Source organism: Herpailurus yagouaroundi, unplaced genomic scaffold, assembly GCF_014898765.1.
Source record: "Herpailurus yagouaroundi ecotype Mexico unplaced genomic scaffold, PumYag 252, whole genome shotgun sequence".
NCBI classification, from domain to species: domain Eukaryota; kingdom Metazoa; phylum Chordata; class Mammalia; order Carnivora; family Felidae; genus Herpailurus; species Herpailurus yagouaroundi.
Genome location: NW_024412469.1, coordinates 2,460,897 through 2,474,704, shown reverse-complemented (window position 1 = coordinate 2,474,704; position 13,808 = coordinate 2,460,897). Strand labels below are relative to the sequence as shown.

At 37.5% G+C, this 13,808-nt stretch overlaps 1 protein-coding gene across 1 annotated transcript in view; it reads left to right on the top strand.

Moving 5' to 3' along the window:
* PTPRD (protein tyrosine phosphatase receptor type D) overlaps nucleotides 1-13,808 on the top strand; it is a 183,965-nt gene that overhangs the window by 26,200 nt on the left and 143,957 nt on the right. Inside the window, exon 10 of the mRNA XM_040460870.1 lies at nucleotides 10,873-10,963. Within this exon, the coding sequence (XP_040316804.1) occupies nucleotides 10,873-10,963 (91 nt within the window). The remainder of the gene's footprint in view (nucleotides 1-10,872; nucleotides 10,964-13,808) is intronic.

The window sequence follows — 13,808 nt, the reverse complement described above, 5'->3', positions numbered from 1 at the left end:
GTGGCAATGAGAAAAAATGAAATATGGCCTTTTGTAGCAACGTGGATGGAACTGGAGAGAGTGATGCTAAGTGAAATAAGCCATACAGAGAAAGATAGATACCATATGGTTTCACTCTTATGTGGATCCTAAGAAACTTAACAGAAACCATGGGAGAAGGGAGGGAAAAAAAAAAAAAAAAGAGGTTAGAGTGGGAGAGAGCCAAAACATAAGAGACTGTTAAAAACTGAGAACAAACTGAGGGTTGATGGGGGGTGGGAGGGAGGGGAGGATGGGTGATGGGTATTGAGGAGGGCACCTTTTGGGATGAGCACTGGGTGTTGTATGGAAACCAATTTGACAATAAATTTCATATATTAAAAAAAAGTACAATGATAAACAAGTTTTTAATGTACAGCCATGGTTGAAATTTAGGAAAATCTAATAATTGGCTACTTAGACTTAGCTAAAACCAATTCTTCCAAAGGAAACTTTTTGTTCTTATTTATTTGGTGAAATAATTGAAGGATTTCAACCAGATGGTGGATGTTCTAAATGATTATGACTAAAATAAATTCACTGAGAAATAAGATCTCCTGTTTTTCATCCACCCTTCTTTTTCTATCATTCAGAAAACTGGAAATGAGAATGGAATATAAGTGTAATTTTTATCTCAACAAAATTGAATATGAAAGTGAGATTATGTTTATCCATTTTTGTTTAATCTATGGATCTTTTAAAAATCTCCCACCCTAGTGCCAGGCAATGTTTCAGGGATTTAGGAGAGATAATGCTGACTTTCTCACTGCTCTGACAAAACATAGTTAATTGGGGAACTTGGGCAAGTAGAGTCAGTTAAAGTGGAATTTTAGGATACCATGATGAGATGGATCAGGGAGGCCAAAGGAGGAGCTCCCAACCCCAGGTTAGTAGTTCAGGGAAGGTTCCAAGAGAAAGTGACATTGAAACTGAGGTTTAAAGAATGACAAGAGCCTATTCGGTCCATGGGAGTGGGGTTGAGGAGACACTGTTTCAGGCAGAAGACAGCATATGTGACACTGCAGAAGCAAGAGAAAGACAAGCACTTGTCATTTGTCCACCTCTTACCCATCCACTAGAACATTCCATGTGCATCCAACAAACATGTGTTCTATACATAGTGTATTGCCAGTGCCAGGTCTGGAAAACAGGAACATGACTGAGATAATATGGCAGAACAGATTTTTAAAAAATCATGTGAATATAATAGAGTCAGTATTGCTAGAGTTCCAGCCCAACTTGGGTATCAGGGGAGACATCTAGAAGGACCTGGTATTTAATCTGAGTCCTGGAGGATGGGAAAGATTTAGAAAAGGTAAAATAGTTGCAAACAATGAAAGAACAGGGGGAAGATACAGAGTATAAATTTGATCCATTCAAAAACATGAACTGTCTATTCAGGGAAAGAGCAATTGAAAGATGAAAATAGTATAGTATAATTTGTAGGATTTGTTATTAGTTTGCAAGACTTAAAAAAAAAAAAAACTCTAGTGGCTGTTTACCAAATTGGCTTGGAAGATTGTGTTAGACGTTATTGAGAAATGGTATTTTTGTCCTTTGATGGTAGATCTCTGGTTCATTTTCCAACTTCTGAATGAGTTGAGAATATTGCAGAATAAAGTCTATCTTTCACTGCTTTTCTTTAGCTCAATTTTTCTCTCTGTGTAATTTATATACTTCCTCCTCCTATATTTGAAATGGGATCTGGGGAAAACAGATAAAACTTTGGTAACAAAGAGAAGAGACAATGATACATAAAAAGAAAGAAAATGATTTGGGGGTGGGGATGTGTTCTAGAAATGAATTAAAGATTCCCAGAAATATATTCTAGTTTCTCTGGGAAAAAGAGCAAAAGACAAAGTAGGAAAGCATGGGGAAAGTGTCAGAACAACAAGAAATCAAATGCAAATCTCCTGTTAGAAAAACAAACAAGCAAAAAACAATGCTAAACAACCTACACACATTGGATTTTTTCAAAGGATAACACAGTTACCCGTCCAGTGTTCATGTGGCACAGCCCGTTATCACAGGCAGCTGTGTGCCATGCTGTGCTGCTTGCAGCAGTTGGCAAGTTATGCAATGAGAAAGGAATGTGGCTTTTTGTTCAGTATGCCATGGGAGATATGAGAAGAGGAAACAGGATTGATACCAGAGCTGTGGGCTGGGGTTCTAACTTTCATTTAGGTGAAAGTTATTTAGAAAAATACTTCCAATTTGTTTTCTGGTGAAATGCAGTTTTGGTGATTGAAAGACTGTTTTATCAACAGAAACCATGATTTTCTCATTTCTGGCCAACCTCACTTGGAAGTCTTGATCCCTACCCCCAACTTCTCACCACCCAGAAACAAATCTGTCTCTTGTAAATATAACACAGTTGTGGCTCATTGCCCCTGCATTCTTTCTTACTTGGTTTTTGCCTGGAGAAGTGGGGAGCTCCCTCAGGGAAAGGCTAAATTTCTTATGAAATAGACCTGTAGGTCCTGCAGGTTCTGATACCAAGAGTCTGGGGTGTTTCAACCTTCTACTTGGATAGATGCTTAGGGGGCAGAATGCCAGTCAAAAATCTAGCAACTCCATCATTCTCCTGAAGCAAGTTGTAGTGACAGAGGGAACTTCACTGACTTTATAGAGAAGGATTGTACTCTGGATGGTAAGGGAAAATGTACCACACAAATTTCACTAAGACATAAGCTGCCAGAAGTTACTGAATGTAAGTTAGTTTCATAGTAATCATTTTATATTTATGAAAAACAGAAACAAATAAGAGCATTTTATGAAACGTTAAATGTCTTTGGTCTTACTAATTTGGCTTTCAGGTTGGCCTACTTTTTCTTCTTCTAAAGAAGATATTTTTGGAAGCATGGCTTATAAAGGTGCTTCATAAAACATGTACACCATTACTAGTTTAATGTATTTATATTATAGTCTGCTTAATATTTAATGAAAAATAATTTATTACACAGTTGTCAACTGCAGTGGTAAAGACTTAAATGTGTATAGTGCTTTACAGTTTACCAAAGACATTTGAATGTTTTCTTTAAGTCACAAAACCCTGTGAGGTAGGTATTCTCCTCATTTACAGGTGAGTAAAGTGAAGCTTAGGGATACTAAGTCCCCTGGCCACAATCATAAAGTTGATACTAAGAACAGTTATAAAAGTGACAGGGGGCTTGATAGTTGCTGTGCAAGGGCACTACACACATTAACTGGTGGAATCTTCACAAGAAGGCTGCTTCTCTTTTTATAGCTGAGGAAGTTATGAGGTTTACTAACTTGCCCTGGCCACATAAGAGCATAAACAGCGAGGAAAGATTTGAACCCAGGCAGCCTAGCTCCAAGCCCACATGTTGAACCATGCACATAGAATTTATTGGTCAGACCAGGACATTTTTCCCCCTAGGGCAATTGATAAATAATTAAGAACTCAAGGACAAACCAGACACAAAGCTTAGAACCAGACACATGTGCCTGGTCATAGATAATGGAAATGTGTGTTATGGAACAATAAAATCAGTAGTTTGCCATGACAATTTAGATGAAAGGTAAAGAGAGAGGCTTCCCAGAGGTCAGCATTATCTTCCACCATTTTACAAAAAAGGAAAATGAGGCTTGAGGTAATTAAGGAACTTTAACTTGTCTGACAACTAGCTGAAATGATTGAAAACCTTAATTTAAACATAGAGTCCGGAAAGATCATTCAACCTGCTTTGGTTTTTCTATGGTAAATTAATTTGATTTAAACAATATATGCCCAAATAACCATGGTAGATTATACATATACGTATACACATACATATGTGTGTATGTATATATATATATATATATATATACACATAATTATTTAAGGAATGACATTCATCATTAAATTCTAAGACAGATTTTGACCTCCTAGTTAAATAATGAGTTTGAGAATGCTAATATATTCTGCTAATAAAAAAAGCCTGGCTGAATTTGAAGTGGGACTACCACAAAGAACAGAGCTTGCGTTCCCGAATAATTATATGGAGCTGGGCCCCTTGGTGATAACATATTAAATAAAATTAGTAAAACTTTACTTAATATAATTAAAATTCTGAAGGTTAGATTTAACTTATCTAATTAAATCTAATATACTGGGAAAACACAGCTTACTTTATAAGTAATCAGGGCATTTGCAGATATATTGATTCTGAAGTTATTTATTTTTCTACTAGTTTAATAGTTAAAGTCTATGTCCAAAAAAAATGTGTTTTGAGCTTACACCTCCAAGCTTGACTTAAATTGGCAAAACATAGTATAAACTTTAATTTTATACATATATAATAAGCTGATCTATATCCAAAATTTTTTTTTCCATTTCAAGCAGGTTCTTTCAGATCATATGATTTGCTTGATTTGAATTTGCAGGGTACATTTTAGCTCTCCATTTCACTTCTCCTATCTGAATCATCTTTTTCCCCCTTATTATCCCATGAGATTAGAACAAGGATCACTACTACATTGGTGAAGAAAAAAAAAACTTTTGCAGTAAGAACTATTTTCTATAAACAGCATTTGGCTATGTCATTGCTGGTTTGGAGAAAGGAAAAAATGATGTATTGAGATTGAGAGTTGGAAGTTCTTTTTTTGTTGTTTTGTTTTTAAAGTTTATTTATTTTGAGAGAGATATAAAGAGAGCGTGTGAGTGGAATGGGACAGAGAGAGAGGGAAAGAGAGAATCCCAAGCTGTCTCTATGCTGTCTGCATGGAGCCTGGCATGCGCCTTGATCTTAGAAACCATCACGGCCTGAGCTGAGATCCAGAGTCAGAGGCTTAACCAACTGAGCACTCAGGTGCCCGGAGCATTGGAAGTTCTAATAGAAGAGAAGGGCTCTGAATGTGTTTGACTGACTGATTTAGAGACATATAAGTTCCCAAGAGCCACCTATCCCACCCACTTACACTTTTCAGTGGCAAAAGAAATTGGTGATAAAATGGCAAAGATGAAAAACATTTCAGGGAGGTTATATGTACATTTGCTTTAGCAATACATTTCTTTTAAAAAAAATTTTTTTTAACATTTATTTTGAGACAGAGAGAGACAGAGCATGAACGGGGGAGGGTCAGAGAGAGAGGGAGGCACAGAATCCGAAGCAGGCTCCAGGCTCTGAGCTGTCAACACAGAGCCCGACGCGGGGCTCGAACCCATGAACCGCGAGATCATGACCTGAGCCGAAGTTGGATGCCCAACCAACAGAGCCACCCAGGCGCCCCAATACATTTCTAATATACATGTCTTAAATAGTATAAGAAATACAATAGGGTAATTGATCTAATCATCTAATCAGAGAGGTCAGAAAAGGTTTTTATTAGAAAATAAAAAGTTGGGGCGCCTGGGTGGCGCAGTTGGTTAAGCGTCCGACTTCAGCCAGGTCACGATCTCGTGGTCCGTGAGTTCGAGCCCCGCATCAGGCTCTGGGCTGATGGCTCAGAGCCTGGAGCCTGTTTCCGATTCTGTGTCTCCCTCTCTCTCTGCCCCTCCCCCGTTCATGCTCTGTCTCTCTCTGTCCCAAAAATAAATAAACGTTGAAAAAAAAATTAAAAAAAAATAAATAAAAAGTAAGTTGCTATTTGAAGAAAGAGAGGAGTTAACTTTGGACTTGTGTAAGTGACAGAAGGTTCTAGGCAATTCTGTTTTCCTAGATCAGTGATCAAGAATGATCAAGGGTTTCACAACAGAATAGACCAGAGTAAGTTCAAGAAACTGAATCAGGGTTTAACTCAGAGGGTGTGGAGAGATGTATTTAGTCAAGATTCAGCTGAGTCTTGTAATACTGTGTGGCCTTTATCCTATGATAATATCCTATCCTTTCCAATGAGAATCCATTGGAATGTTTTAAAAATAGTAGTGGTACAATCAGTTGTCTATTGCAAAGTATAAATTTCAGAGTCTGGACTAAAGGGGGTTACATTCAAAGACGAAAGAAAGTCAGGAGACCAAGATAGTAATCCAAGCATGAGACAATGATAGGAGGCTGGAATGGTGGCTGCAGAGATAGGAAGAATTGAATGTACTATAGATAGAGTATGGAAGTAATAGGACTTGGTGGCATATTGAATATGAGAGAGGGAAAGCGTTAAAGCAAATTGTCAATGATAACACCTAGGGTTATAGCAAATGGCGTGTGGTGCAATGGTAGAAGGTTTATTTTGGAGATATATTCTTTGTTTTGTTTTAACCCCAGTAAATTTGAGGTAGTTTTGTGACATAGAAATGGAGACATGGAGTTGGAATTGGATAAACCTGTGGAGTCAGAGGAGCATTCTGAGATGAAGAGAAGAATCTGCAGATAATTTGCATCTAGGTCATAACTGATGCACTGAGCTAGAATGAGACATGTAGGAAGAAGGGGAGTAAAGAGAAATCCTTGACTAGATCTTGAAGGATTCCATTATTTAATAAGCTGGGTAGTGGATAATAAATCCTGTTGAGGAAATAAGGTTAATGTGGTGAGAGATGTAAGCAGAAAACCAGGAGAGCTGGATACAGAGAAATGGCTGAGGTTTCATGGAGGGTCTTGTTAACATTTACAGATTCTGCTAGGAGACCGCCTAGGACAAAAGTTAAGAACTCTCCTTTTGATGCAGTTCTACCAAGGTCACTGAGGACCCTGACATGGACAATATGGACAATGAGATAGGCTAATGAGGCAGGAGCTAGAATACAGTTGGCTGGAGACTGAATGGAAGACAGGGTAATGGAGAACACAGGTCTCCTCAGAATTTGGGCAGTGAGGGTAGGACAGCGAGAGAGTTGACTAGAGTGGAATGTGGTTGGTTTGTTTTTTCAATGGCAGCTATTTATACAGGGTTGGAAGCTAATGGAATCCAAAAGGCAGGGAGAAGTTGATACATGAGAGAGAGAAGGGGTACAACATATAGTCAACTTTCTAAGACACTGGAAAATGGGAACCAATTCAAGAAAGTGATTGGTCTTAACAAATGGAGCTATGCCATCTACTGTGCCCAAAGGACAGATTATGGTTTACGGTCAGATGCGGGTAGCCTTGTAGTTCGGTACATGGAAGATGAGAGAATTTTAGTCTGAATGTTTATATTTTCTCTTTATTTAGATATAAGACCATCTTCTAGTGGGGAGGCAAGAATGTCAAAGGTTTGAGGCCAAGGGAGAAAGTTTAAAAACCTTGTACAAAATGAAAGGACGAGGCTATTAGATGGGTTTGGGTGGAATGGCCAGGCAGCACTGAAGGCCTGAGTTTGCTGAATATGAATTTATGGAATCATTCTCCCCTGTGAATTATTTCTCAAGCTGTATGCTGCTCCTTGGGTTCAGGCACAGACAAGAGCAATTGCAGGTTTTAGCTAATATAGAGTGGAAGATGTGGGTTCTGGAGAAAAAGAGTCAAAGGTCTGAGAACCCTGGGTGGTGCATGGGTCAGCCCTTTGGAGCTTGAAATCACCCAGAATGATGGCAGAACATGGGAGAGAAGAAAGACTATTGAGCCTGGCTGTCAGGGGGACAGAGAAAAAAGAAATACAGGGGAAAGAAAGGGGATTCTGAAGAGTTTTGTAAATGGCAAAAATCAGTGAGAGAAGAGCATAATGTAGCTGAAATATATGAGCTTCAAAAAAAAAAAAAAGGGCGTTTGTTTTTTTATTTCTTTTTTTTTTTTTAGCTAAAGAGTGGAGGGGAAAATGCCTGTAATAAGCACCAGTGAGCCAGGAGGGAAACCCTAGGCCCTACATCTGAGGTTCATGGGTGGAAGAGGAGCATGAATAAACGGCCACCACATGAGAAGCCTGCGAGGGAAGCAGGATTGTCAGGGGAAAACCAGGTTTCAGGCAAGGCAAAGACATATGGGTGTTTACAAAGCCATGGTTGCTGAGAACACAGCTGAAATGTGTGGATTTAGTCCCAGGCAAGACTTTCTTATAATATGAAGTTCCAAACTCCCTAGGCCACATTTATTTCCATTTATTCCACCTTTACTGCTCTAGGTGAACGCTTTGGACATCAGAAGACAGAAAAGTCCATGCATATCCAACCACACTGTTAATTACTTGCTATAGGGGAGGCTGTTCACTTCTTATCCCAGCCCCAAGTTAAACACATAGTTGGGATAACACTGGCAGAAGAAAAGAGCGGATTCTATTTTTGTGTACAAGAATAGCAATTCAAGTATGAAACCAGGATAACAATTAATAGAATTCATCATCTTAACCTTGATTTTTAGGATTCTGAATGGTGACAATGGGAACTCTTTGATAAGGTGTAGTATCATTACTTTAGGTGAAGAGAAACTGTCCTGACTTAGTGCAATTGGTATTGAAAAGCAAGATGTTCTCTGATGAGTGTGTTTATCAAGTACATCTGCAGTGTGATTTTGTACGCTCACTTGCAGCCCCTGTCATTCTTCTCCAGGCTCATTTAACATGATGAACTTGTTTGGCAAATCCTTCAGGTGGTGGGAGGATGGGAAGGGGAGGAAGCTTACTCTGGATCATAAAGTATAAGATACTGGCTTCTCTTACACTCCAGCTCTTCCTTCTCCCCCTCCTGGATCATCACGATTATTGGTAGGAAAGAAAATGATTGTCTAGGTGATGTGATTCTGGGAGACTGCTGATGAGTTGCTGAGAGCACCATAGTTGTCTGATGTGACCTGAATTCTTGATTAGGGAGAGAAAAAAATGACAAGTTCTTTAACTTGCGTCTCAGGGAATGTCACTGAGTTCCACTGAATAACATCGTTCAGATGCATCTCTCCCACCATGATGGTCCATACTAACAATAGCAGCTTGCATCAGCTTGGTGCCATACCACATACTGGGCTCTCCTTTTTCAGAGTATACAATTGAAATTCAGGGATGTTAAATGATCAGCTCAAGATCACACAGCAAATTAGTGACAGAGCTTAAATTCTGGGCCAGATATTCCAGATGCCACATTCTTTACCAAAACACTCTAAAATATCACCGTTCAGTATTATGAAAGCCACACCTGAAATTTTAAATCTTCTAGCAACTATAGCAAAAAGTACAAAGAAATGGGTAAAAATAATTTTAATAACATATTTTATTTACGTAACATGTCAAGAATATAATTTAACATATGGTCACTATTAAAATTTTATTGCTGTGATATTTTACATTTATTTTTCACACTAAATCTTCAAAATCCCATGTCTTTTACACTTTGAACACATTTCAGCTCAGATTAGCCACGTTTCAGGTACTCGATAGCCACAGAGGGCTAGTGGCTACCCTGTTGGACAGTGCAGCCCTAGCCTGTGTTTACGGAAACAGAGTTATCACAGGGTTTTACGGAGTTTATTGCAGGTTTTGTTTTGATACAAGTAGAAAGAGGCCTTCCTGAGCATACTGTTGGTCTCTGTGATATAATGTAATGCAAGGCTGGTAGTGCCTATCCTGCAGTCCCTTTCTCTGTGTGGCAGCCTTCTCTTCTAAAAGTGTGTGTGTGTGTATAGCTGCACCTGGGTGGCTCAGTCGGTTAAGCATCAAACTCTCGGTTTCGGCTCAGGTCATAATCTCACAGTTTGTGGGATCGAGCCCCGTGTCAGGCTCTGCACTGACAGTGTGGAGCCTGCTTAGGATTCTCTTTCTCCCTCTCTCTCAGCCTCTCCCTTGTTTGTGTGCTCTCTTTCTCTCTAAAAATAAATACATTTTTTAAAATAAAAAAATAAAAATGTGTGTGCATGTTAATTTTCACAATGAATCTCCACAAAATAATGGAGTCCTTAAAAAGTACTTTATAAGACAAAGTAAATGAAAGAAAGAGCCAGACTATTGCCAAGGTTAAGATATATATAGGTTTGTATCCCCTTAATGTTTTCACTTGGGTCATAATTTAATCTCTCTGGATTTATCTTTTTGTTTGTTACCTGTCCTTATACAATTTTTGAGAGGTCAAAACTAGATTATACATTTGATGAAATACTTGAGTAGTAGGAAATAATTGATGTGTTAGCTATTATTACATACCTATGTTCTTGTATGGTTACTGCCAGAGATCAGTATAATAAGAGTCACTAACCATGAATACCAGAGCAAGGTACACATTTTGTGGAAATTAAAAAACAACTTTTCAAATAGCCCATATCTATTTGTGAACAGGTACCATTACATATTACTTAAATTTTGGTTGACTATTCTTAATGTGAGTAGTCAGTTACTTTTGTCTTCCTTGTACATGTTTTTTTGAGATCTGTCGTGAGGGCCATCTAGTAGTGATGCCTCCAAATTTCTTCAGTATTTACCTTAAGGTTTGCAATTTGATGGGTAGAAAACAATTACATCCTTATATAACTGTTGTGAAATTATGGGTCATTTTTATGCTTTTAAGCATTTTATGCTTTTTTGGCTTTCCTCAGCCAAATAAAAAGTATTTGAGGGTTATATAAACAAAATCATTGTCATCATCATCTAGGCATTTGTATGAACTAAAAGTAATTTTTATTATACATTTTCTTTAAAAAGAATTCCTCTTATAAATTGTAGACTCATAGAAAATACTTGGTTCAGCAGCTTGTGATGCTGGATTTCAGTATACCAGCCTCGCATGTGTCCAGCACCAGGGTCCTAACAAACTGTTTCTGCTCTGTTTATGATACCTAATAAAGAGTAGTCAACCATGGTGATAGTACCATACAAGAGCATTGAAGTCATGCATAAATGTCTACCCATGTTGTTTTTAAAATTGAACGAACAGGTGGTTATTTCTCATTGATGGACAAGTCACTCCATATCCATAATTTCCCTTCATTCTCAGTCACTAGTCTATGGAAGATTTAAGGACATATCCATTTTCTTTTCCCTTTGAACTAACCTTATTTTTGTCTGCCCATTCTTGTGCAGAGGTTACTACATAATAATTGTGCCTTTGAAGAAATCTCGTGGGAAATTTATCAAGCCATGGGAGAGTCCAGATGAAATGGAATTAGATGAGGTAACTATGTGTTTGTTGGCTGTGTCCTTCATTAGTTATTTAATTTATTAAACATCCTCTTCCTCTATATGGAATCAAGTCTAATCCAGGTGCTGACTTTTGTATGGCTGGCTGGTCAGCTGGTTGGCTGGAAGGTTCAGTGCTATGGGTCTGATAACCTCCAGCGATCCCAGGAAAGAACATTTTGCTTTAATTAAAAGACATGTAACTGAAATAAAGCTTACAACCTGTCTAATCTTTGTTGGCTTTAATATTTTGCCCCTTGTCCCTTGTAAAACATGATGCAAGGTGTAAAAGGTGAAGTGAATTGTCAGCAAAGACTTAATCATCATCGTTATCGATTCCAAGGTCTGCTTCATTAGTATAGTAGTAGCTGAAGCTATTACAAATGCTAAGTCGCAATTTGCACCAGAGTTCAACATTCGACCTACTACGCGTTCTTCACCAGTTTCTCACAGAATTGTGCTGGTTAGCACATGTTTGCCTTATTCTATATTTTGTAGAATTTCAGAATCAAAAATGCATGTAACTGCAGGGACAAACAAAACACATCATAAAATTTTGAGCCAAGCAAGAAATATAGAACAAAAATACAGAGCAAACACTAAATAGTATGATTTTAATTTTTGAAATCTTACAACAGTAGGTACATTTTAATTAGTACTCTTTTTGCAAAAAGAACATTTGTTTTTGGGGTTTTTTTTGGAAATTATTACATACCTAATATTACCTTATTTTATTTAGATGGGAAAACTGTGATCAGAAGTGTTAGGCCATATTCGTAGAGGGCCAAGCACGTTAACGGCTACAATTCAGTCAAATGCAGGAAAGACTGCTATTTTAACATGAGGCTGGTTTGAATCACTTCAGAAGGCAAATTAAAAGGGCCCCACTTGGGAACATATAAGATTTTAATTTGTTGGGTTTATTTACAATAGACCCATCTTATAGCCAAACTTGTTATTTCCAGGTATTTTCTCTACCTTGAATTAGTGCAAACAGAGCAAGAGAAAGCAGAAATTTCTTAGCTGCATTACAGGGAAGTGGTGTTTATTTCATACATGTCAGCACTGAGGAGACTGTGATCTGACAGATAAAGGCTGTTAACTTCTTTTGGCAGACATATGTCCTCTCTAGACATATGGTTCATCATCACCGACTTCATTTATCTGAATTAAATTTGATCAAGTTCAGAACAGGAGATGAGTTCAAGGTTAGGACTATGCTTTCATGTCACTGCTTAATGATTAGATAAATATTGGAGGGGTGTAAAATGAGATACCATTTCAATAATGTCAAGTAATTTACGTTATATATTTTTTTTGTTGTTGGTAAGGAAGGAACAAATTTGTTTTTCTATATTAGAGGAATAGTCTTGCTCCATCTGCATATGCAAAATGTCAGTTGGTCTTTTCTAAACATTTGAACAAGGCATGGACCTACTTGCAGCTATCAGTTAATCTTGAGATTGTTATTACTATATTATTATTATTATTACTGATTATTTTAATCAGCTTTTTAATAAATTACTGAATTCAATTGGAATTGGATTTAAAATGCAGACATAACTTGTACAATCTATGAATGTTTCTTCCTGTTTAAAAAAAAAAGGAATTAAGATCCAATCCAAAAATGATGTCAAATACTTTTAAGTAATAAGCTTTCCTTAGAAGCAGAACCATTTGCTAGTAATAGGAAGCTGATTCTCTTTTTATAGCCAGGTTTTAACCTCCAAAATGCACAGCAATGCTAATGGATTAAAGTATAGAGCTATATGACATTGAACTTTCCTGCAATTAAATTCTATGGGTCTGTGCTGCTGATTCCCATAACAAAGGGTCATTTTAATCATCCCACAAGTTGTGGTGCATTAATCTGTATAATAGTTTGATAAAGAACATTTATTAATTCAAAATTTTGGGGTCAGGATGGGTTGTTTCCCACTTTTCTTACTGATATAATTGAGACCACATTGTAGAATTAATGGTGGAAGAAATAAGATATGCATTGACTGGAAAATGAAAATTATTTCTGATAAAAAACCGAATCCCTTGATATATCTTCTGGAATTACCTCCAATACATTTTGTAACTATTGTGTAGGGGAACAAATGAAAGTAGACTATGGCCTCACTTTATGCTTACTCATCCAGTTTCTGATCCCTACAGACATTTTCCCCCCTATCATGGATAATAAAAGCATTGTTGTAATTTTATCTATAGCTTGGTACTGCCAGCTTTGACAATGCAGTGTTCCTCTCTTAAATGTATTTGACCAAGTGATTTTTTAGAAAGGCCTATAATTCAAATCATTGAAACTGTATCATTGAATCGAATGGTGGCCTAAGGGGATTTCTGCATGTATGCCTCACATCTAGGACCATAAAAAATGGAAAGAGGCTTCCTAAACAGAGTGACTCTCAATATTATCTTCTGAGCTCATTTATCCTTTGTGTGGGGATAATCTCCACATAATAAATTCACGTACTGGAACTTCTGTTGTCAAGGTCAGACTGGGCAGAGCAGACGTTGATAGTCAAACTGAATTTTGGACAGAATGACTCATAAAATATTAGTTATATTTTATTCAGGGCAGGACTTATAATATATCATAATTTTTTCATTGCATTGTAGTTCAAAGGCTTGCTGCTAAATAATGTGGTCATTTGTGGTTGTAACTTCAACCTACTGAGCAACTTTGGTGTCATCTGAGCACACTTGACCAATTTAAAGAATAACACAGGAAGCGTCCTGCAGAGATTAGAGCAACCTACAGGGGCAGAGTTGATATTCCAGTTTTGACCTTAATGAATAGCTGCATTGGATCTAAGGAGCACCAAAAACCC